The following is a 25,374-nucleotide window of genomic DNA, read 5'->3' as shown; positions in this document are numbered from 1 at the left end:
TTTTAAACAGCTCTCTACGATGTCCCAGCGCTAAATTAGTACTAGGGAAAAAAAGAAAAAAAAAAGAAAATTCCAATTATTTTGTTTCCGAGATAAACTGTTCATGACTACCCGGTTCTAGGTAGCTAGAACCTAGTAAAGGATAAACACTTAAAAAAAACTGGCAATAGAGAAAAAATTGTCCTTGCAAGCTGATTCAGGATTGATAATTATTATCAAAATTAGTCTTAATAGTAAAGTATTACTTCGCAAACAAATTTCAGGGAATTTCCTAAAATAGCCTGAAACCATTAAAAATTGGATCGATTCAAAAAGCTCACCACTGGAATCATCATGGCTAAAAACCCTAAACAGGAAACTTGTGTCCTATTTTTCCCTTTTTTCCACTGTTAGCGGGGCACTGGAACATCATAAAGAGCTGTTTAAGGGCTTATTGTAAGGAAATTGGTATGCTCAGTACCTTTTATAATTAAAAAAACACATTATTTAAAGTAAAATAAATTTTTTGACAAAAAAAAACTGCATTTTCGTATACACGAAAAACATAATCGTAAGTTACAAACATAAATGACATTATAGTTAAACTATATGATGACGTCAGTCACAGCTGGGGTTCGTTCTTTACCGTATTCAGTTAACAAAAATCAAAGACTTTTTCTGTGGGTAATATGTAATCATGGTTGCAGCGTTAGTCTAACTCCTGTAAAAATAAATACTTAAAAATAATTGGAAATTTTCATAGTGTTCTTGAAAACAATTGCCGTAGTAAGAGCCCCTTAGTAGATGTAAGATAGTTTCTGACGAAGCTTCGTGTTTCAGCAGTTGAGGAAGACATGACAGACAAAAAAAAACGGTGATCGAAAGCATCTGATAATCGAAGACCCTTTGATTATCTGTTTTTAAATAAAAGATTAAATAAAAAACAAGTTTTTTTAACTGAAAGTATGGAGCGACATTAAAACTTAAAACGAACAGAAATTACTCCGTATATGAAAGGGGCTGTTCCTTCCTCAATGCCCCGCTCTTTTCGTTAAAGTTTTTTACCGTTTTAAAAAGTAGATTTGAGAAAGAGTCAAGCTTTAGCGTAGAGAGAGGGACGTAGAGGAGGGAACAGCTTCTTTCATATACTGAGTAATTTCTGTTCGTTTTAAGTTTTAATGTCGCTCCTTACTTAAGGTTAAAAAAAACTTCATTGGTTTTTTATTTAATTTCTGAACGTTTTTGAATTAATACATGTTTTGATGAGGTGCGGCTCTCCGCACCTGAATAATTAAAGAAAAATTGCATTTTAATTTATTTTTTGGCTGAATGGCTGTCTCATAGTTTCGATCGGACGATTTTGAGAAAAAAGGAGAGGGAGAGTAAGCCTAGTTACCCTCCAATTTTTTGTTTACTTAAAAAGGCGACTAGAACTTTTAATTTTACGAACGTTTTTATTAGTAAAAATATACGCAACTTACGAATTAACTTACGTAACGAACTTCTAAATTCGTATGTTTTTATTACCTATATGAGGGGGGTTCGCCCCCTCGTCAATACCTCGCTCTTTACACTAAAGCTTGAAGTTTGTCCCAATTCCTTAAGAATGACTCCTGAATCACAAAATCCGTAGATTAAATAGTTGAAATTAATAAAATTACTTTAGATTAAAGAGCAAGGTATTAGGAGGAGGTGAACCCCCCATATGGGTAATAATTTCTGTTTGTTTTAAGTTTTAATGCTGCTACTTACTGTCAGTTAAAGAAACTTAAAATCCTGCACCCCCTTCATGGAAATTCTCTTCCCCCATAACAAACTCCTTCACGGAAAGTTCCCCCACATACCCCCCTCCTTCAACCCCTCCCCCAGCCAAAAAAAAATCTCTGTGAAAACGTCTGTACAATTCCCAATAACCATTACTATATGTAAACACTAGTCAAAATTTGTAACTAGCAGTCCCTCCCACGGGGATTGTGGGGGAGTAAGTCGTCCCCAAACATAGTTTTTAGGTTTTTTGACTATGCTGAATAAAATGGCTATCTCAGAATTTTGTAGGATGATTTTGGGAAAAATGAGCGTGGGACAAAATTTTTTGGTCACTTAAAAAGGGCACTAGAACTTTTAATTTCCGTTAGAATGAGCCCTCTTGTGACATTCTAGGATAACTGGGTCAATATGATCACGCATAGGGGAACAATAAAAAAACATACAAATAAACACGCATCCGTGATCTGTCTTGTGGCAAAAAATACAAAATCCCACATTTTTATAGATAGGAGCTTGAAATGGTAATACAGGACCCAGAGATCGAATCATGCTGCAGGAATGCACTGCAGGGCCGACGAAGGGATCTTAGTAGTCAAGAAGCGTCGTTAATCCGATATAATAGGAGCTTGAAAACTGTCCTGTGGTGGCGCAGTGGATGTGACCTTAGCTTGGTAATACGGGAGCCAGAGATCGAATCACGCTGCAGGAATGCACTGCAGGGCCGACGCAGGGACCTTAGTAGTCAAGAAGCGTCGTTAATTCTTAAATAAATAAATAATAAGGAGCTTGAAACTTCAACTGTAGGGTTCTCTGATATGCTGAATCTGATAGTATGGTTTTCTTTAATATTCTATGACCTTTAAGGGGTGTTTCCCTCTATTTTCTAAAACAAGGCAAATTTTCTCAGGCTTGTAAATTTGATGGGTAAGATTAAACTTGATTTAAAATCAGCATTAAAATGCAATTCTTTTGATGTAACTACTGATATCAAAATTCCGTTTTTCCGAGTTTCGGTTACTATTGAGCTGGGTCGCTCCTTACTACAGTTCGTTACCACGAACTGTTTGATATGGTTGATACAATATTAACGAAAATTCAAGCAATTAATGGGTAGTTGGGCAACTACCAAAGAGCTCGTAACTTTTGATGGGTCAATCAGCATTAAAATGCAATTCTTTTGATGTAACTACTGATATCAAAATAACGTTTTTCAGAGTTTCGGTTACTATTGAGCCGGGTTGCTCCTTACTTCAGTTCGTTACCAGGAACTGTTTGATATGGTTGACACAATATTAACGAAAATTCAAGCAATTAATTGGTAGTTGGGCATTACTAACCTTATGTCAAGGCAGGTCAATTCAATGACGTAAGATGTGACTGAGTTGGCAAATAATTTGAAAATATTACGTGTTCAGAAGCTCTTAGAGATTTAACAAATATAGAGGAAGAATCGGACTTAGAAAAACCTAGAAATTAGAGAAAAACTTAGCATTTAGAAAAACTCAGCTTTTAGAAGCTGATGAAGCATTTTGGCGACCTAGTGCTTAATTTTTAAACTTTTCGCCACGGCATAAGGGCATCCATATAAGCTTTTTATGCAGTAAAATAAAACGTTCCTGAACAAGATTAAACCTAATATAATAAAATTCTTATGAGGGGAAGGTCAGGGTATATATTGCACGTGTATAGTTAGGGAAAATCAGGTCTGAATAAATTCAATCATGGTAAAATAGAATTAAGTACTTGTTAATTAAGTGAAACACAGAAGTAAGGTTAATCCTAATAAAACATAACCTTTAATTTATATAATAATATAATTTGGAATATGTATTTGCACATCAGGGGGGGGGGGTAAAGTATTTGGACAGCGTCCCTAATCTAACCTACGATACTAACCTAAACCCCCCCCCCCCCCTAATGTGCAAATATATAGCCCAAACTATGAAAATCGATGTATTCTATAACCCGTCACTAGTCTTTGTGACTATAAAAGCAGGTTCCTGAGATCTATCCTAAGCGTAATTCTTGAGTGTGTTTCGTTTAATTAACAAGAAGCCAACAATATTATGAAGAGGAGTTGGGTCTAGGTTTATTTAATGCACCTGTATGGAAATCGACGTCTTTATTGCATGTGCGTTTCTAGCCTAGGTGGCTGAAGGACTATACACAAAGAATTGGTTCGGATTTAACCTTCACCTATTGTTAATGTTGTGGAACACAACCCTTACCCATCTTTCTATCATATTTCTACTTATGATCGTTTTTGCATAAAAAAACGATCAAATTGAAAACTTTAATTAAAAGCGCCTTATTTAAGAAACTAGAAAACATTACTTACGATCATATTGTTTTTGCAACTTCCATTTTTATTTATAATGGATTTTTATTCATGTCCAATGGCATATCAATTAAAATTCTTATTGAATAGTACCATTCAATATCATTGAATACAATCCAATACCATTCAATAGTCATTGAATGGTATTTGTGATGAACATGGTGAGTGTCTCCACTTAAAATACATTCAACTTTAGAAAGTTAATTGCGAAGTGCCTTCTTCGGAAACTGATCAATAAATAAATTATTAAATTTTTCTCCCCTAACTAATTATTTGAGACGAATATAATAACTTCACCTTTACTAAAACACACAAAAAAAGGTTTCCTCGATAAATAAGAAAACCCTGCTTACAATCAATAAATAAAATACATGTTTTTTTTTTCTTCAGCTGGAAATTCGAATGAACACGAAAAATCTCTTTATTTTAAAAAAAGTTCCACTTAAAAAAAAAAAAAAACTTAAAAACATCTCTTTGAAAAAATGGAGCACGTTAGTTACGATCAATAAGTAAACTATAGGATTTTTTCCATTAGCTAAGCATTTGTAATTAACATGATAACTTTCTCTGCTTAAAAAACGACATCCTTAACAAAACAAGAAAACGTTACTTACGATCCAGAAATAAATTATATGATTTTCTCTTCCATTAATAAGGTATTTGTAATGAATAACATAAGTGTCTCCACTAAAGAACATCCCGTAATGATTATCGGGTATTTTGGCCAATTCAAAGTCCTCAATCCTGTATATGATCTTTTCTCCACTAGCGTCATCTACCATCTGGCTTTCAGCTGCCAACTTGGGCTGTTCATGTAGGCTTGAAGCATCAAAATGGGTATCCATAACTTTTGCAATTCCTCTGCCATCTATAAAATTACCCAGTGATTCAATACGAATTAAGATAAATACAGCCATACTAATGGTCCGTTCACACGTATGGGAAAACAAATCGGTACAAGGGAAAGTGTTCAAACAATACGGATAAAGTTTTTCCTTAAAAAAAAAAATATAGAAAACTTGCATTTGTACGCGCCAAGTCTCAAAGCCAAAAGTATTTCTTGCCAAGTGTCTTCCGTTTTTGTGTTATTTTTATACAAAGGATTACTTGTGCTGGATAAAAACTGATTGCTCTGGATAAGAACCACCAAATTTCAAACTTTTGCATGCTTAACAGTTGACATGATTTCTAATTTCAAAAATACTTGCTCATTTTTGATCGAGGACGCATGAAAACTTATCGATACCACAGGGAAACTAGAAGAAATTCCTAGCCCCAAAACCAATCGTTACAATGGGGAAAACTGGTCGGTTTACTCATGGTGCCGATCGGTTTTTGAGCTTTTCCCACACGTCTGAACGGGCTATAAGCATAAACAGTGTGGCCAAATTTTTAATTAAAGTTTGTTCAAAGAGAAAACAGAGAAAATAAAGTATACAAAGTACTAAATACTGAAGTAAAATCCTTGTATTAAAAAGTTTGTAAATAAGTTTCCGCTGCTTGGTCCAGGGTTTAATTCCAGTGTTTATTCCAGGGTTTAATGCAACAGCGTCTTCATAATAACCCAAACAAACTGAAGAAGAAGACGAAGTGCTATGAATTTTTTTCGGTCACTTTGTACAGAAGATGTGGTATTAACTTAAGAGGGTACTTCTTCGATTTGAAAATGAAAGTTCTTGTTTCTTTTTTAAGAGTCGAAAGTGATTGACTGAGTAATATAATATCTTTTTCATAGAAACAATATTTTTGGCTGTCTTTTGAGGCTACCATTAAGGTTATAAACATTCAGGATGATACATGATAGATTCAAGACATTCAAAATGACAAAAATGATTCATCTGTGCAAGATATTTTTTTCGGGGGGGGGGGGATGCAAAAACTTGTTGCGTTTCTACGATTCAGACAATTTTTTTTCTTTGGGGGGGGAGGTCAAATCATTGACCCCCCCCCCCTCCCTGGATACTGCCTTGCAGATGAATTTTGAAAAGATTACAAAATATGCAAATATGCGAACTCCAAAAGTAGCAAAAATAAAAAGTGTTCAGGAGTTTTAATAAACAGCACACTGAATTATCAAAAGTACTTTTCACGACATAATAGCTAACAAGTGATATGATATCATAACCCCGTCAAAGCCGATTGAAACTATGAAATTAGGAGCAAAAACAGCAACAGAAGCAGGAACAAAACGAAGCAACATATAAAACGAGTTAGTACAGAAAAGAAGGAGCAAAGGAACAAATTAAATAGAAAAAGAGATCACACAACAACGTTTTTATACCATTACTAGCTGGGGCCAGGCGGCGTTGCCGCCTGACCCCATCTAGCGGCCCGCGACAGGCTTCTATATATGGATTCTCATTGCCCCTTGAATTCTAACCGCAGACAATTTGCTGTCTTTTCACATTTCAGTTTTTTCAAAGATATTTGATTATTAAAGCAAATCCAATTTATAACAATAATTTCTAATAATCTTAAGACTTTTGGTTTTCTTTTTTAAGGTTTAAGCCAGTTGGGAAGCTTGACTTTTCCTGAGGCGCAACACATTTCCATTGTTTCGCCATTAAATTTCAAGGTCTTGAAATAGGGACAAATTTCAGACATAGTTCCGATTTGAACATCTCGATTCAAGCTATAATCATCGGATGGGCAGTACTTGAATGCCAGGTGATTATACACACAGTACTTTCGTAATACATTAACATGCCTTCTTTTTTTACTTTCTCTTTCAGCAGCAAGTCTGGTTTTGCGTTGCTCTGGTGGTTCCTCGACACGCCTTCTTCTTTTACTATCTCTGTCAACTGCAAGCCTGGTTTCGCATTTCTCTGGCGAATCCTTGACACGCCTTCTTTTTTTACTTTCTCTTTAAACTGAAAGTCTGGTTTCGCGTTGCTCTGGTGGTTCCTCAACGCGCATTCGTTGACGTAAAGTGGATATTGCTAATCTTGCCCTTTCTCTTTGAGCTGCAAGCCTCACTTTGCGTTTCTCTGGTGTTATCCCTTTTTTTATAGAAGATAGTGCAACAGACGGACAGACAGACGGACAGACACTACGTTTTTTATATATATAGATAGATAGATACGGCACAGTTTTGGTGGCAGTCAGTACAAGCAATCGCCGATAGAGCCGCCGAAATTGAATTAGAAATCAGCAATTAATTCTCTGTTTCGATTTTTGTTTTTTGTTTTTTACTGATGATCGCTACATGATTTTCATGGACGTAACATCTTAAAAAAAACGGTATCTAGCAAGTAGTCGTAAAAGCCTTCTTAATCGTGCAAAATTGTTGTTCGCAAATTTTAGGCAACTTTGTCAAAATGAAAAGGTCAAGTAGGCCGAATATTGTAGCACTCGACGACCAGAACCAATTTGGGTTTGCCAAATCCTACATACAGAAGGCAAATGGCATCACTGTCTAAGCCTATTCCCTATGCTTTTTTAATTTTTACTAGATAATCTTCTTTTTATCTATTCAGTGTTTTAATTTTCAGAGCTACAGCCCGATAGAAAATATATTCTTGATCTTTGACAGAATTCAAATTTAACTAGCCTATTCATACGGTTTTGTTAAAGTCATATTTTTCTAATATTCTGTTTAAAAATGGTAAGCATTTTTACTATCCAAGCCCTTAGTTTATTATCCAGCGATAATCACAAAGCTAACACCAAAAATAGCCACAAAAAAGAGAACCAGTGTTGCACGTCAACAGTCAGCAATTCAGTCTCGCTCACAAGGCATAAGGCATCATAAGGGGAGTACCCTGGGATTGGGAGGAGTCAGACAAATGCCTGTCTTTTATTTCATAAATACCAAAAATGTCTTTGTTTTTTTGTTTTTTTTTTCCATAACGTCTTACATTTTTCTTGCAATTGACGGTTGTACTGTTTTTTCGAAAAAAAAATGCGGTTCAGAACCTCTTTAACTTCGAAATTAGTTCAAATTTTTTTTTGTAACCCCCTTTAACTGTTTCAGGAGTGTTTGATCAAGTACTAGATTTTCGTCATGATCAGTTTTTTCCGAACCAAGAGGACTTGAATGGGGCTGCAATCGCTCTGGTTCGTCTGCACGATACTTACCGACCCAATATGACAGATCTAGCAAATGGTGTTCTTAAAGGACACTTAAGTCAAGTCTACAGGTAGGCCCATTCGAAAGGAAACATTATAACATTCTAAAACAACTTCAAAAATCCTAAAACATTTACACATTCATAGAAGTTCTTCATTTTACATTAACCCTATCCTCCTCTAATGTGCTCATAAATTCAATTATCCATATTAATAATTCTTCTAGAACAAGATCAGATGCGTAACCTTAATTTATAGAATCTCGTCTTATAGTACTCGCTCTGAAACATGATTTCGCAACAAGCCTATAGCATAGCTTCAGAAGCTTAGAGTATAACTTCACAACCCTAGCAGCATAACAGCACAAGCCTACAGCAAAACAACAAACATACACCAGTATCTTGTTCTGAAAGGACAAGATAGTCATATCGTTGGACTTGATAGTTTCAGATTTACCGATTCCCTGCACAGAATTTTGATGTTATTAAGACTTTTTCTTAGAGATAAAAAAAAGTCCTTCCTTCAACAATTTTTAGTGTATCTTTCAATCTAAAAAGTAATACCAAGTTTATATAATTGTGTATCATAATGTGTTTTTATCATTGTGTTTATAATGTATTATATAATTGTACAATTTTTAGTGTATCTTTCAATCTAAAAAGTATAATTCGGCAGATAAAGCTGAATCCTTGCGTCATGATTACAAATTTTCCTTTTATATCGCACAACGAAAATTTTAAATTTTCCTTTTATATCGCACAACGGCGGAAAAAATAAAATACCAAAACGCGCACAAAAAACATAAACTGCAACAGCGTTAGCTAACATTAAATTATTAATGTTTAAATTCAGTAGCCTTCTTTCCTCTTTGCCAGTTTTCAACTTATTTCAGGGGATTTTCAAGTTTTCAAACTTTTTAATCAATTCTTCCATATCAGCACAGTCATTTCTCATTTTATTCGTCAACTCCGCCATCTGTCTGACACTTGGATCCTCAATATTTTTTACTTTATCTTTCAGCTTATCCAGCAAATGTAAAAGAAGCTTTTCTTGTGCAAGGATATAACTTAAAGAACTTTGAAACTGGTCCACTAATAGTGTTAAAATGGAAGACGACGTTTGTACGTATTCATCTTCAACAGGAAGAGAGTCCATCTTTCTCTGTCCGATTTCACGGTCCTTTTCTACAACAAAATCATCAGGTTTTGTTTGTTTGCTGTATTTTCTCTTTAGTTTTGTACTTTTTCCACGTCTTTTTATTATTTTGTATTTCCGTTTAATTTTATGTTTAATGTTCTTTAACATTAAAAAAGGGACTACTGAAAAAAATAATGGGAGTGTATATACATCCAAGCAACTCCTTTGTAGTTTTGAAATGACCCCAAGAATCAGTTTTCTTTTTTTAGGTATTCTACACGAGTTTCGTGCAATAGCTTACATACGAACATTTTTATTGATTTTACTAAAATCAGCGGTTCATCTTACTTCCAGAGCCACCAACTCACGAAAATAAAGGGACACAAAATGTATTTTTCAAAATCTGGCAGAAGAGACAATTTGTTGCTTTTAGATTTTTCGAAAAAAACAAAAAAGGTATTAAAAAGAAAATGCTTTTCTTTTTAATAGGGAAGAAATCTAGGGAGAATGACCAGCCTACCTCCCCCCCTCCACCACCAATTGACACTTCTGCCTATATTTCGGCTATAGTGGTTCAAATGGTGCAGTTTTAATTCTGCTCCAACAGCCTTTTCGAGGGTTTCAGGCAATTTTTTTGAATTCCCCTATATTTACTTTTACAAAAACTTTTACTATTAAGATTAGCCGAAGTAACTTGAAAGCCAAGAACCTTGAATCAGTCTCAAAAGACGATTTTTCCTCATGTGACAAATCTTTTTTGTTTTTTTCGTTTTTGAGTTTTAAATTTTCGGTGAGTATGGGCTAGAGTTCGTTCTTTACTAAGTTGCATCGGAACAAAAACAAACCCCATACATAAGAGAGAAACAAGGTGATTGGCAGCTCAAATGACATCCTACTTCTTGAAATCAATTAAGGTAAAACTAATTAGACTAATGCAGCCTGTAAAAATCAAGATTCATCAAAAAAATCGTAAGAAAATTCATAGCCAGCTATCTAAACGATAAAATTCTTTTTCAATTTTCAATTTACGATTTGATAAAAAAAAGTCGGTCAATGTATCACAAATCCGATATAAAATCTTAAAGATGGATTAAATTCCTAATTTTTTCAGTAGCACATATACAACAAAAAACATTTTCGCATGTTGACCAAAAGTCAATTCTTTCGAGTTCGTGGTGTGAAGACCATTTATAGTCTAAAAAGGATAAAACTAATTGGACTGGTTTGACTGGATTTTATTCAATCTAGGTCGTATTGCAAAGTGAAATAGCAAACCGGTTTTGGCTCGCCTGGAGATTTACTGTTTACCTGTGATTGATTACATACTGCAATAAATCAATAAGGAAGTGGCTTTATTGCAATCATTATGGCAGTATCACAAAAGAACTTTAATGAAGCAGTGAAGATTTTAACGGAAAAACTTGATGCTGTAATCCGTTCTCAAAAAGACATCAACAAGTCCATTCAGTCCCTTATGGGGGAAATAGCTACGCTAAAAAAGGATGTCTCCGATCGAGATATAAAAATTGGGCAACTGGAAAAGGAGTTGGAGGATCAAAAATTAAGGTGTGATCAACTGGAGAATCAGGTATTGGAAAGTGATGTCAAGGACCGCAAATTGAATTTGTTAATTCATGGCATGCCTACTGAGCGGCCGTCTCAAACAGTTGAAGAAAATGTGAAATTTTTTTTATCTGTTACAATGGAGATAAGCGACCCCCTTCAGATTACGAAGTGCTACCGCATGCTCGGTGGTTCCAAAGCTCCGTCTCGTCTGTCAGGCCACGTTAACGTTACTAATCGAAGGCCTCGTACGGCACCTGTATTTATCTCGGTTGTAAACGAACAGAACATTCAGAGGATTCTCAACTCAGTTCGTATATTAAAGGGGAGCGTCATTCGTGTGTGCACCGATCTTCCCCGCAAGCTAAACGCCACTCGAAATGAACTTCTTGCGAAAGCAAAGGACTTACGTGAATCAGATTCCGCAAAGTTTACGCGTGTTAAACAGAAGGGCTCAAAGCTTTGGCTTGAATCCAAATCCACGGCCTCGTCACCCTGGGAAAGAGTGATGGGCTAGTTTTTGCTGTCCCTTTGTGATTATTATTAGTATTGTGATAGGAATTTTGATTGATTTTCTTGCCACTTCTGTCACAGTGTTGTGTACATGTTGGGTTTTACAACCTCGTTTTTTCCGTACAATCTTTTTTTTAGTTTTCTAGTGTTAGTAGGTCTAGTGAAAAAAATCAGGTTTCGAGGTCTTGTTTGTTCTCTGCCACTTTTTTACCCGATTTTTCTGATTAGTGGTGCGATGGCATTTCCATTTTTCCGTCGTGCCTGCCTGGGACATAACGTAAAGATGAAATTTATATATACCACGTGAGTGGTGGGGAGTCTGGGGGAAGATTGGGGAGCCGCCTCGGTGATCAGCTTGATCTACAAAATATTTATTATGATTTTTCCCCTTTTGCTAAAGGTGTTTATGATGATCATTTAGCTAGCCTTCCTGCTACTGATTTTTTATTTGAAGGGGATTTAGGAACACCTGTAATTGGTGGGAACTTAAGATCAGCACTTTTTAACTGCAGAGGTTTGGCTAGTAGCCACGAGTTTGTTTTGTAGTTACTTTGTAACCACAGGGTAAGTATCTTAGGCCTATGTGAAACGTTTTTAAGTAATGAAAATGCAGAATTCATGAATTGTGATGGATTAAAATTTATATCTAATAATAGGGAAAATAGACAGGGTGGCGAAGGTGGAGTTTTTGTTCGGGATGATATTCCATTTGTTGTGAGGAAACAATTATCTAAGCATGACCAAGAGATGACTTTTGAGAGCCTTTGCATTGAGTGTGTGATTGATAATAGGAAAGTTCTTGTTTGTGTTGTTTATCGATCACCGTCGGCTTCGTTACAAGTTTTTGCGAATTTATGAATGCTTCATTGAAGATGTGACTAATTTGAATTCTGAGCAAGTTCTGGTAATGGGTAATATTAATATTAATTTATTGTTAGCTCAGACAAATAGACCGGGAATTTCTAATCATTTGCATGAAAAATCGCTTGAGTTTCTGTGCATAAACCTATCAAAATCACTTTTACCATCATGCAGATCTGCGACCCGGGTTACGGAAGATACGGCTACTCTCATTGATAATATTTTTTCTACTATCCCCGTTACTCTTTCGCATATTATATTTACAGATGTTTCTGACCATTGTGTGGTAGTTGCCAATGTTGGAATTAATCACAGACCAAAATTTTCGGAATTTAAACAAACTCGAAAAATTGATAAAAAAGAAGGAATGGATAAATTGAGGAACCTTTTGTATTTAAATGAATGGACTGCAATTCTAGAATGTGAATGCCCTGAGATTTCTACGGCTCTGTTTTTAAAATATTTCCGTGAGTGCTTGGATGAAGCATGTCCATTGAGGCGCATTAAAATAAAAAATTATACACTCCCTAAAAAACCATGGATCTCACGCGGGCTTCAACACTCTATTTCAATAAAAAATAAGCTATTTAAAATATCTATGTCATTCCCATCTACTAAAAATAGAGAGGAGTTTAAAAAGTATAAAAATGTCCTGACACAGTTAATTCGGAAAGCAAAAGCTAGATATTTTGAAAAATCATTTGTAAAAGCTCGTGGGGATCAAAAACACACTTTGAGACTTATTAACTCTCTGTTGGGAAGGTCTCAGAAATCTTCATTTCCGAATGAAATGTTACGTGATGATGGTACTTTTTCTTCCGATAAGCAGGAAATAGTGAACTTGCTCAATGCTCATTTTGTAAGCATCGGTGAAAAAACAGCTAATGCATCTCATGTTTCTCCAAATAATAATAATAATGATTTATTTAAAGATCACATGCCCCCTCCCTCTGATAAAAGCATGTTTCTCTCCCCGGTCACTGAAATTGAACTAAAACACATCATATCTAAAATGAAGAACGGTTCATCTGAAGCCCTTGATGGATCTTCGACTATTTTGGTCAAAGAAATATTCCCAGTTATATCACCGGTGTTATACCACATTATTAATCTTATATTTGTAACTGGTGTCTATCCTTCAACATTTAAATCAGCAAGAATTGTGGCCCTACATAAAGGTGATGACCCGAGGCTTCCTGCTAATTATCGTCCTATATCGATACTCTCTGCTTTTTCGAAGGTTGTAGAGCGAGCACTATATAGCAGAATTTATTCTTTTTTTGAGAAATTTGATTACATTTCTAAACTTCAGTTTGGATTTAGAAAAGGGCACTGCAGTGATCATCCTATGGCTATTATTGTCCAACATATTAGTGATTGTCTTGACCGTGGCGAAACGCCTGCAACTATATTTTTAGACATACAGAAAGCTTTTGATTCCATTTCTCATCAAATTCTTTTGTATAAGCTTTCGAATGCTGGTATTCGTGGTAATTGCCTTAGGTTACTTGAATCGTATCGTCATGGGAGGCAGCAGATACTTATATATAATGATGTTAGATCTGATTCTTTACAGCAGTCAGATAAGGTTGGTGTTCCACAGGGATCCGTATTAGGACCCCTGCTTTTCCTAGTTTACATTAATGATTTGTGCTCAGCTACTGGAGTTTCTTCTATAGACACTCAGTTTGCTGACGACACTGCAGCAACCGTTTCTGGTAAATCTCGTTAAGAGCTAGTGGTCAATTTAACATCCACATATAATAGATTGTCTACTTGGCTCTCTGATAATAGACTACTTCTGAACAGAAAGAAGACGAAGTTTATTGTTTACAGCAGAACGGGTCACAAGTTTCCAGATATAGAATCAGTTTCCCTTTCTGTGAATGAACCTGAGTCTGTTATTGAAAGGGTTGTATCGATAAGATATTTGGGAATTGTGTTTGATGAGAATTTGTCATGGAAAGAACAAATTAATCAGGTTAGAGCAAAGTCTGCCCGTGGAGTTGGTATAATGTGCAGACTGAAAAACCTTCTTCCATATTGCGCTCTTAAATCCCTTTACTTTTCCCTTGTGCAATCCCATTTTGATTATGCATCTATTATTTTTTTGAACACTTTTAAAAGTAATGTTACCCCTTTACAGATTATCCAAAATAAAGCAGTTCGTATCCTTCAGCCTTTTCTGCCATCGCCATCAAATTTCCCCTTAAAATCCACAACAGAGACCCTTTTTTCATTTCATAATATTCTTCCTGCTCGGCAAAGTATCCAATTTTTAAGTGTTATGTTTAAGATTAAGCTTGAACGAGAAAAGCTCCCCAGATATTTTGCATCGATGGGTCTTATTTCTTCTCCTTCATCTTCACAAGTTGAAACCCGTGGTAAATATAATATGCGGACTCCTAAGGTAGTTAGAGAGGTCGCGTTTTTGCCTGAGGTATTTGATTCCTCTATATTGGGAAAGATTGAAAAATGAGATTGATTTTAATGTAAGCATAGATGCTATAAGACGGAAGTTGAAAAGAATGCTGATTGAAAGTTATAAATCTAAATAATATGACTTTTTTTTTTTTTTTTTTTTTTTTTTTTTAAAGGATGTTTATTATTTCTTAAGTACTGGGTTGGTCTCCGGGGTTCGCCCATGAGGCCTCCAGATGTCTTATGACTTACTTGGTTTTAAGTTGTAAATTTAATTGTGTCTCAAAATGGTGCGCGGAGGATGGAAGTGGTATCGTACGGCACGGGATTTGTCTTTTATTTATTTCTGCCAAGATTGGTTAAGAGAACTATTTATTTTTAATTTTTATGCATATTTAGCGTTGCTTAAAGGTAGCTCAATTGCATTCGAGCTATACTCTCAGCCTTGAGTTACCTAATATTTTGTATATATTGGTCATATTAAAAGAGCCTTGAACCTTGAACAGGCACCGACCTCCCGATTCTCTACTTTCGACCGGGACTACAATTCCTAAGTTTTTCCAATTAAATGTAATTTTTCAGTATGAGTTCATGGAATTACTTGAACTCCTACTGTTATGAAATACGAGGTTTTTCAACAGTACTATAACCACAACAGCTTTCCCGGTTTTATGCTTTACGCAACGATATATTTATCTACTCTATTTGGTTCTCTCCACCAGTAAATTTCCACCTTGAATTTGAAATTTTCAAGAAAATTCATCTTAGTCACTCCCTTAGAGACAATTTAGTAAAAAACGAGCTCTTGTCTATTTTAGCCAAAATTTAAAAGCGTCTTTTAAATAAAAACAAAAACTATCAAATAAGGAAGAATCATCATTTGAAGCTAATTCAGGAGAGATTATCATTTTGATTAACCTTAATGATAAAAGATCATTACAAAAAAAAAATCTGTGGGAATTACGAAAAATAGCTCCAAATTCTAGGAAATGGTGTTAGATCAAAATGAAAAGCGTACCATTGGCATGATCAAGAGCCAAAAACCTCATTTTGGATAATGGCAGTCCTCCCTTAAGCAGAATCACTTTTTCACCTGTGACACAGAGTAGTGTCTCTTTTTTTATTTCCTTTTTTCTGTCACGACCAGTGGGGCACAGAAACATCTTAGAAAGACATTCAAGGGCTCAAATGAATGGAAATCTGTTGCGTTTCGCAATTAACGAAAACAATATTAAAGAAAAAGGCAGTTATTGACAAAAAAAAGTAGCTTCAAATATAATATAAGATATAGTATATAATATACTATCAAAAATAATATTCAAATATAATAAATCTATATATATAAAAATAAGTTGTCTGTGTGTGTGTGTGTCTGTCGAGTGACGTCATGTCTGTGTGTCTACTGACGTCATGTTTTCGACTGACGAAATTACAGATCGGGACATCGGGACACAAATGACGACCGGGACACCGGCACATAGGGAATATAAATGACGACCGGGACACTCAAAGAGAAAGCGACCGGGACACAAGGAATGTTCGATTAGCAATCACTATCAACAAAGCACCGGGACACAAATAAACTAAGAAAAAAAACTAAAAACTAACAAAAAAACTAAAAAAGCTAAAAAACTAAAAAAAACTAAAAAAGGAAAAAAAAATAAAAAAAGGAAAAAAAATGAAAAATAAAGGAGAAAAACAAAACTAAAAAAAAAAAATAAGAAAACTAAAAAGAAAAAAGAAAAAAAACTAAAAAAAAATTAAAAACCAAAAAAAACTAAAAAGAAAAAAAGGGGAAAAATACAAAAATTTATTTCATCATATACCATTTCAAAAACGAATGTATATACAGACCGGAACACCGGGATACAAATGACGACCGGGACACAGGGACACAACTGCAACGGGGACACCGGGGGGCACAGGGGGATATATAAATGACGACGGAGACACAGGGAATGTTCGATTAGCAATTACCATCAACAAAGTTCAAGGGCAATCATTAGAATCATGAGGTATAACTAAAAAAAACTAAAAAAAAGGTAAAAAACTAAAACCTAAAAAAAAGATCAATTCAAAAACGAATGTATATACAGACCAGGACACCGGGACACAAATGACGACCGGACACCGGGACACAAGGAATATAAATGACGCCCGGGACCCTCAAAGAGAAATCACAGACTGGGACACCGGGACACAAATGAAGACCGGGATATAGGGAATATAAATGACGACCGGGACACAGGGACACAACTACAAAGGGGACGCCGGGGGCACAGGGGGATATATAAATGACGACGGCGACGCAGGGAATCGTCGATTAGCAATCACCATCAACAAAGCTCAAGGGCAATCATTAGAATCATTAGGTATAGATCTGAATACGGATTGTTTTCCCATGGACCATTATATGCTGCATGGTCAAGAGTCGATAAACCTGACAATCTATTTATATGCACAGACAATGGGGTGGCGCGAAGCGCCACCCCAACAGCTAGTATAATATAAATATAATATAATATTCAAAATATAAGGTGATATTTCGCACACATCTTTTGACAAGAGACGATAGCGCACGTGTCTTTGTAAAAGTTGCTTCTCTGGGCTATGATGTCATGACTGAGCGACTCTGCTGCCTGATTCCCTGTGGCTTGTTCTTTACTATATGATTTTCGATAATAATTTCTAAATTAACTGAGCTGGCTTTTTATGCTGATTCCAAATGTGTAAAATTTTAAGTTAAATGTTACCCATCAAAAGCTACGGGTTTGAGAAAATTTGCCTGTTTTAAGAAAAAGGAAGGAAACGCCCTCAAAAATACAACTGATTTTAAAGAAAATCACCACATTAGATTCAGCGTATCAGAGAACCTTACAATAGAGGTTTCAAGCTTTTTTCTACCAAATGTAAAATTTTGCAATTTTTTTTCGCGGGTAGAAAGGTCGAAGATGCAAATTTTTCTCTCTTCAGGGGTAATCGCATTGAGCCCATTACCCAAAAAGATCGTGAGATGGCTCATGCAAACAGAAATTAAAAGTTCTAGTGCCCTTTTTCAAGGACCGAAAAGACTGTGTCCTGGGAAAGTAGCGTTTAATGACGTTTTGTGGCACCAAACTACGAAGTTGCTATCGGTCGAAAATTCTGAAATACCCAATCGATTTAAAAAATTATATATTGAGCTTCTCAGTTCCAGAGAAGTAATGTTGCATTTGACTCATCTATTCCTGAAAATTCACATTAATGCTTGAATTTACTAAATTGCTTCAATTGATTTTTTATGAAATTATGTTTAGTGACGTATTTTTGAGCATCAAATATTAAAAAGGGGGAGCCTGGGTCTTTTTACTGGCAAGGGGAGGCAGATGTCTAAAAGTGTGCGTTTTAATGCTGCGGAAGAAAAAATTGTAAGTCGCAAAATTTCAAATAAATTATCTAACGGTTAATATTATTTTGTAAATTTTGAAATTTTATTTTTATAAAATAAAGTAGAGGGCACAGTTGAACTAGAACCGGAATTTTCATTAATCCCATATTTTCATAGCCATTGTTTGAAAATAAAAGCAAGCAAAACGGGTTTAATCAATTTTGAAGTGTTTTGTTATGCTTTGTATTAAACTTTTGCTAATAAATGAAAATTTTGTTAAAATTTACTTTGAAGATTTTTGGGTGACAGGAGGGGGTACAAACCAAGATTTTGCCTCGGGTGCAAGATAGGCCAGAACCGCCACTGGACAAAGATGGACCCAGATTTGCACTAAGACTCCATTCAACCGGAGCTCTCAAGCCGCGGACTTCTTACTGCCTGGTTCTAAATTGGCTTAAGAGCTTCGTTTAGCTTTGAGAAGAAGCAATTAGTCTTTGACCTGCACTGGTACTTATCTTGAGATCATAACAAACTTAATTATTTAATGACATGAAGAACGCGACATTAAACGTTGCAACGTTGAAAGGTAACAATCGTATTGACATTTTTAGTCTCGTTGGCTAAAGGAATTTCAGACAATAATTATTTAATGACATGAAGAACGCGACATTAAACGTTGCAACGTTGAAAGGTAACAATCGTATTGACATTTTTACTAACTTTTTTTTTTTTTTTTGAATTGAGTCTCGTTGGCTAAAGGAATTTCAGACAATAATTTCACGCCAATCGAAAGGAAGTCCTTCGGCCTATTTTTGGGAAGTTAGTGATCCTATTCTGCATTGTTTTTGCAAATTAGGGTTCTCATCTGCCAGAAAGATTGTTTTTTTTTGGTGAATCTTGTGTGTTGCGATCTTCTTGGTTCAAAGAACTAGCTAACCAGAAAAAAATTCGGTCATTTCCAGGCCTATTCTGGAGAGACAATGCTCGTAAACTTATTTTTTACCTTTGGTTCCTCTTGGCCCTTGAACATACGGCTACAAGTTTCAAACAGATACGGAACAACAACGTTTATGGAGCCAAGTCCGAGTTCCCCTACAAGCAAAACTGTCTGGACCCATTACGACTTGCGGTTTTAAGCGGTTCCGAAAATGTTTTATGACCCTTTCGAGAATTTCGTTTTTAGGCAGATCATTATTGTGTTGTTTTTTTTTTTTTTTTTTTTTTTTTGAAAATTGGTGTCCCCTTGACCAAATTGATTGCAGGTAAACATCTCAAGCTAATATAAAAAAAAAAAAATTGGCGCCAGTTTTGAGGGTCTGTGAAGGTAAAGGTTCCCTTGGCCCAGGAATTTACGGGTTAGTTTTCAAGTCGTTACGAATAAAACAGTTTTCGGCCCTTTCTAGACTCAAATTTTAGGAGACCGTCTTACTTTTTTTTTTTTTTACAGTGGGTTCGCTTCGCCCACGGACGCTAGTAAATTTCAAACTGATCAGGCACAATAAATGTTTTGGCCCTTTCCAGGGCCACCTAATACCCTTCTCCCTCCAAATAAAATATTTGACCGCTTTAGCCCAGGTAACAATTCTGAAAGTATCAAGACAATCAAAAATTAATTTCATTGGACCAATTCCCTTCGTTCTTCAGCATTGGGATCCCTAAGGTCCAATAAACTTAGATATAATTTTCAAGGTTCATTGGGAACATATCTGGCCCAACTTGGGCCTGTTTTAGAGGGATCCATGACCCAAAATTAAACCATGCCTTTATGACCCAATAACTTTCTTGACCCAAGGGTTTTGAGTTCCAAGCTGTTCAGAAAAAAATGTTTTGGAGCCTTTTTTGACCCTATGTCGTAACATTTTTTTACTTTTTTTTCTTCTGTATTTGGGTCCTCTTAACCAAAAGACTCAAGAATAGAAGTTTTGAACCAGTCAGAAATAGTATTCTTACCCATTTTTGGAAGGCCCATCCCCCAAAGCATTTGCTTTTCAGATTTGACTTTTCTGGGCCCAAGACTTACTGGCTCTAACATTCAAACAGGTTAGACATAAAAAACATTAGAGCAATTATTGGGCCTATTTCTTTGATGAACTTCCCCTCTTCCAACAAAATGTGTGATACCCTTGGCCCAAGAATGATCCCTGGAGGCTTTCTTTCCCCTAATCTCTTGTTTTACTACAAAACCTATTAACAACCAAAATTCATATTATCTTTTGGCTTTGTCCCGGAGGGCTAAGGGGTCAAGGTATCCTGGGGGGCCTAATTATTTGAGCTTTAAACTATTCTGAACAATATGGCTGTCTTAAAACTTTTACTGGATGATATGGTGGGTTACGGTGAGCTGGGTTGGCAAACAAGTACAGTAAGACTACTACCACTACTACTACTATTACTAACAAGTACCAAGCCGCCTGAGGCCAACATAACTACGCATGCTCCTCCTCCCTCCTAATCTGTTCAAAGCCACCCTATTTATACCCTCCCTGGGAGTTCTAATTTCCTTTAAATCTTTCTTTACGACATTCCCCCACTCCAAGCGTGGACGACCTGCTTTCCGTTTAGCCCTCGAATGCTGGCCGAAAAGGAAAACCTTTGGCAATCTGTCATCCTTCATCCGCAGAACGTAGCCTAGCCATCTAAACCTTTCTCTAATTATAGCCCTGGAAGGCGAGGTTAAACCAAACTTTTCGTACAGCCTACTGTTTGAAATACGGTCAGTCAGCCGGGTACCCAAAACAGTCCGTATGCAATTTATCTGGAAAACATCTAGTAAATCGTCCGTGTTTTGGAGCACCCATGCTTCAGAACCATATTTAACCACTGTCATCACTGTAGCTTCCACGGTTCTAATCTTGGTACGTAGACTTATCTTCCTATTTACGACATCCTCTCGCTCCAAGCACGGACGACCTGCTTTCCGTTTAGCCCTTGAATGTTGGCCGAAAAGGACAACCTTTGGCAATCTGTCATCGTTCATCCGCAGAACGTAGCCTAACCATCTAAACCTTTCTCTAATTATAGCTCTAAAAAGCGAGGTTGAACTAGACTTTTCGTACAGCCTACTGTTTGAAATACGGTCAGTCAGCCGGGTACCCAAAACAATCCGTCAACAATTTCTTTGGAAAACATCAAGCAAATGTTCGTCCGTTTTTTGGAGCACTCATGCTTCAGAACCATATTTAACCAATGTCATCACTGTAGCTTCCAATGTTCTAATCTTGGTATGCATACTTATCTTCCTACTCTTCCAAATTTTTTCAACTGTAAAAAAAAACACCCTGAGCTGTGGCTATTCTACTTTTAGCATCTTCACTGCCCTTACCGTCTCTACTAATAATAATACCAAGGTAAGTGAAGCTGTTCACTTGATCAATCTTTTCTTCACCCAACGTCACCTTTTCATCTTCACTTATTCCTAGCCTTAGCGACTTAGTCTTCTTAACATTAGTTCTCAAACCTATTCTAGCACCCTGAACTCACAAAACCTCTAAAAGGTCATTCATCTTGCTGATACTTTCATCTAGGATGCTAAAATCATCAGCATAATTTAAGTCCAAGAAAGTTTTTCTTCCACATTTGATTTCGTATTCTCCCATTGTCTTCCCTGTGATCTTTAAGACAAAGTCCATCGATATGATCCATATAAATGGAGATAGAACACAGCCTTGCTTAACTTCTGATTTAATACAAAACCCGCTCCCAACATCATTTCCTATCTTAATGACATCAGTGTTATTCTCGTACATCGAACTAATCACTTAAATGTATTTCTCTGGTATACTATACAAGGATATTACGAAGACCTCGAGGAAATTATAGCCTAAGCAGTTGCACGGAATTCTGATTAATAGACAACAGGAGGGTGTTTAGAATCTTAGAGACAACTAGAACTTTCAGTTTCAAATTAAATGAGCCCCTTTCTAAGCTTCTACGACCACCCCCCTCCGAGCGATCAGGGGGAAAAGGATGTAAAAAAGAAAAAATAAAGTGCACTGAAGACACATGACCCTTTACTATAAGCAATACAAGAGTGTTGCCTCCAATTCTTATCATTCTTATTTGTTATTCAATAAATATTGCACGGCCATTCAAACCTATTAGCCGACACTGATAACGTTTGGAATTTGGAAAAGACCACACGAACACAAGATATTCTAGTATATTTAAAAAAAAAATGAGATAGTCAACCAAAAATATTTGCGACACATCCAAATGAAATCACGTTATTAGAGTACTATGATTTAGTACAATTATCAACTAAATAAATCGATGGAACGGGCATTTCCCAAAACAAATAGCGTTGCAATTTAAAGTAAACATCAAACGGTGATTCCTAAATAAAATACGAACAAAAGTATTCTCAGCTCTGTTAAACAATGATCTCATTATCTCTTGGCATTCTTTATCGTTAGACAAGACAGAATTTAATGAAAACAGAAATTGTGTTCATGGAAAAAATTTTGGGATAAATTCTTATGCTATCTAATTAATTCACGGATAATTCATGACAAATTGAGATAACAAAAATTAGAAACTTTGATGACTATTTTCAAAATTCAACTAGAGTTTTATGTATCGTCAATCAAACCAGGACTACTATTACTACTACTACTAACAACTTACCGCAGCAACAAGCCACCTGAGGCCAACACAGCTACGTGCGCTCCTTCCCCATCTCAATTTATTCAAGGCCTCCTTCTTTACACCCTCCCAGGAAGCCCCATTTCCCTTAAATCTTTCTTCATGAATTCCTCCTACCCCTACTGCGGACGGCCTGCTTTCCGTTTAGCCCTAGACGGTTGGCCAAATAGCGCAATCTGTCATCCTTAGCCCATTGAACGTGCCCTAGCCATCTCAACCTTTTTCTTATTATAGCCCTAGAAAGCGGGAGTGAACCACACATTTCGCACAGCCTACTGTCTGAAATACTATCAGTCAGCCGGGTACCCAGAACAATCCGTAGGCATTTTCTGTGGAAAACATGTAGTAAATCTTAAATCTACTTTTCGGAGCACCCATGCTTCAGAACGATATTTGACTACTGTCATCACTGTAGCTTCCAATATCCTAATTTTGGTTTGCAGACTTATCTTCCTATTTTTCCAAACTTTTTTAACTGTGAAGAAAAAATAAACCTGAGCCTTGGTTATCCTACTTTTAACATCTTTACTGCTCACATCGTCTTCATTAATGATACTACCAAGTTAAGTGAAACTGTCCACCTGATAGTAGGTCATCAATAAAATATATAAGGCATTCGCAGTTTTTTTTTTTCTCGCGTCAGGGGCCGAAGATTCTCTTATTTAGCATTCTCCTCGATGCTCTTAGGCATTCCTGAAAAATTGCAGATGCCCCTTTTGACATCCTGAATGCTCATAGTGTCGGTTGATTTAGATCTACAGTCTGCTCAATTTTCCCTGAAAGTTTCAACTTAACGCCCTTTATTGTTCCTGATATATTGCAAATTCGCCCTTTTGACAACATTCGTATCAGGAGTCCATTATTTTTGCATTTTTTTCTTGTACTAGGGGTCAAAACTTCCAAACAATGTTCAAAGTTTTGCCGAACTTAATACTTTTAAAAGAATTGTTACGCTATGACGTGTCATGCTAATCATGGTTGTTATTTCCTCTCCAGATCTGTTTTATTTTAATTGTTTTTATGTTTTTGTTGAGTTGTATGTTAGTACGTATGTTTATGCATATCCACTAGCGGGGATATAGCATTGTCACTTTGAAGTACAATTTTAACCGTTGTTTTCTCAATTTACCTTTCTTTTTGTTCATTTTATTAAGTTTCTTCTTTATTGAGGTCATGCAGGCTCTTAAGAGCTTAATTACTACCAGTTTCTTATAAATTGTGTCTCTCAGTTCTTTTCGACTAAGTTAGTGTTGGAATTAAGGGTCAGTGATGATGCTACTAAATTCCAACGTTTGAATGTCAAACACCCTGCTATGCACTCTTATGAGAGGTAGTTAAGGGGGGTATTAACTTGTGCTTAAAGTTGGTTAGGTAGGGAAGTGAATTGAATACCTTTAATTTGGGGCAACATCGTATACAATATACTTAATAACATTTGATGTCCTTTTGTTTGTAATAAACTAAATTAAAAAAGCGATTAAGAGGATTTGACACCTCAGAAGTCATTTTGGAGCCTCATCATCGGCTGACCGTCTCAAAGACAAAAGATCCAGTAGCAAATTCTCCCAGGGAACTGGTTAGCATTAAAAGCTACTGAGAATTCGTAGTTTGGCTTTAAGATTTGACTAAAAGTACGTAAAATTGTATCGACATGGTTTTAAATCGAAGCTGGTTCACTACAGGGAACTCCTAAAGCTGCCAAATTGACTAAATATAATTTATTTTGAGCTTATTTTTGGCGTTTCCCGCCAAACACGTAACACGGCGTAACACGCATGCTAGAATATTTTTAGGGATTGTCCTTTCCAGAACTTTAAAAAAACTGTTGCTGCTTTTAATCGAAAAACAAATTTCACACTTTCTAATGACTTAAATTTCATTAAAACTGAACATCTCTATCTTGGGCACAAACGGAGAAGTTAAATGGTTTTTCTAAGATTTCCAGGAAGGTAGGTGTCGGCTTTAGTTTTCTATCGTTTATACTGATCTCTTATCTGAGCTCTACAAGTTATGGCAAAGCCGCCCAATCAGTGATAGGGTGATTCTTGAAGGTATAACAGACAAGATAGGGTGATTCCTGAAGGTATAGAGTTTCCTAAACACATACAAAAAAGAATTAGAAAGCTGGGAATACTTACAAACATACGCTTTGCCAAGGCCAACCTGAGCATCTTTTTCTTTCCAGCTTTTGAAAAGGCTTTTAAATTCGACTGGTTCGCCACTATCCAATACTCTGACAATCCGAGTTGAACTAGGATAATTCTTCTTTTTTATATAAGCTTGTACATTCCTCATTGATTCGGATCGCTCTTGTTTGGAGGCTTTTTTTCCAACCCAGACAAAAACGGCTGCTGGCAGGTTATCAATTATGTACACATCCTAAAAGATTTTGAAGGGTTTTGGAATTTTGAAGTCTGAACGAGGGTTTAATCAAACCTCTAAAATTATTCTATGGTCATTAAGCCGCTGAAAGAAAATAAGAAACGGATCTTTAACATAATTTAAGCTATCGCCGAAAAACGTTCCTTGAAGAAGGATTTTTGCATTTCATCAGCAGAAATAAATTTCATAGATCTGATAATGCATCTTTGTTCTTCTTTACCAGCTTTACAAGCTCGAAATTGCCCCTATAGAACACACACTTCCTTGTATGTTTATTTATGAGATAATTTTGTCGTAAACGATTTTCTGTCACACAAGTTTTGGTGATTTTAAACGA

The 25,374-nt window shown here is 36.0% G+C and overlaps 1 protein-coding gene across 1 annotated transcript in view; it reads right to left on the bottom strand.

The window, feature by feature from the left end:
• The window catches only part of LOC136036495 (advillin-like), a gene marked incomplete in the record, with an annotated part of 128,196 nt that overhangs the window by 21,361 nt on the left and 81,461 nt on the right, over positions 1-25,374 (bottom strand). The window contains 2 exon segments of the mRNA XM_065718766.1: positions 4,699-4,952; positions 24,794-25,034. Of these exon segments, the coding sequence (XP_065574838.1) occupies positions 4,699-4,952; positions 24,794-25,034 (495 nt within the window).

The sequence above is a fragment of the Artemia franciscana genome, chromosome 15 (genome assembly GCF_032884065.1).
Source record: "Artemia franciscana chromosome 15, ASM3288406v1, whole genome shotgun sequence".
Classification (NCBI taxonomy): Eukaryota; Metazoa; Arthropoda; class Branchiopoda; order Anostraca; family Artemiidae; genus Artemia; species Artemia franciscana.
The sequence above is the reverse complement of the archived record's forward strand: the minus strand, read 5'-3'. Positions and strand labels throughout refer to the sequence as shown.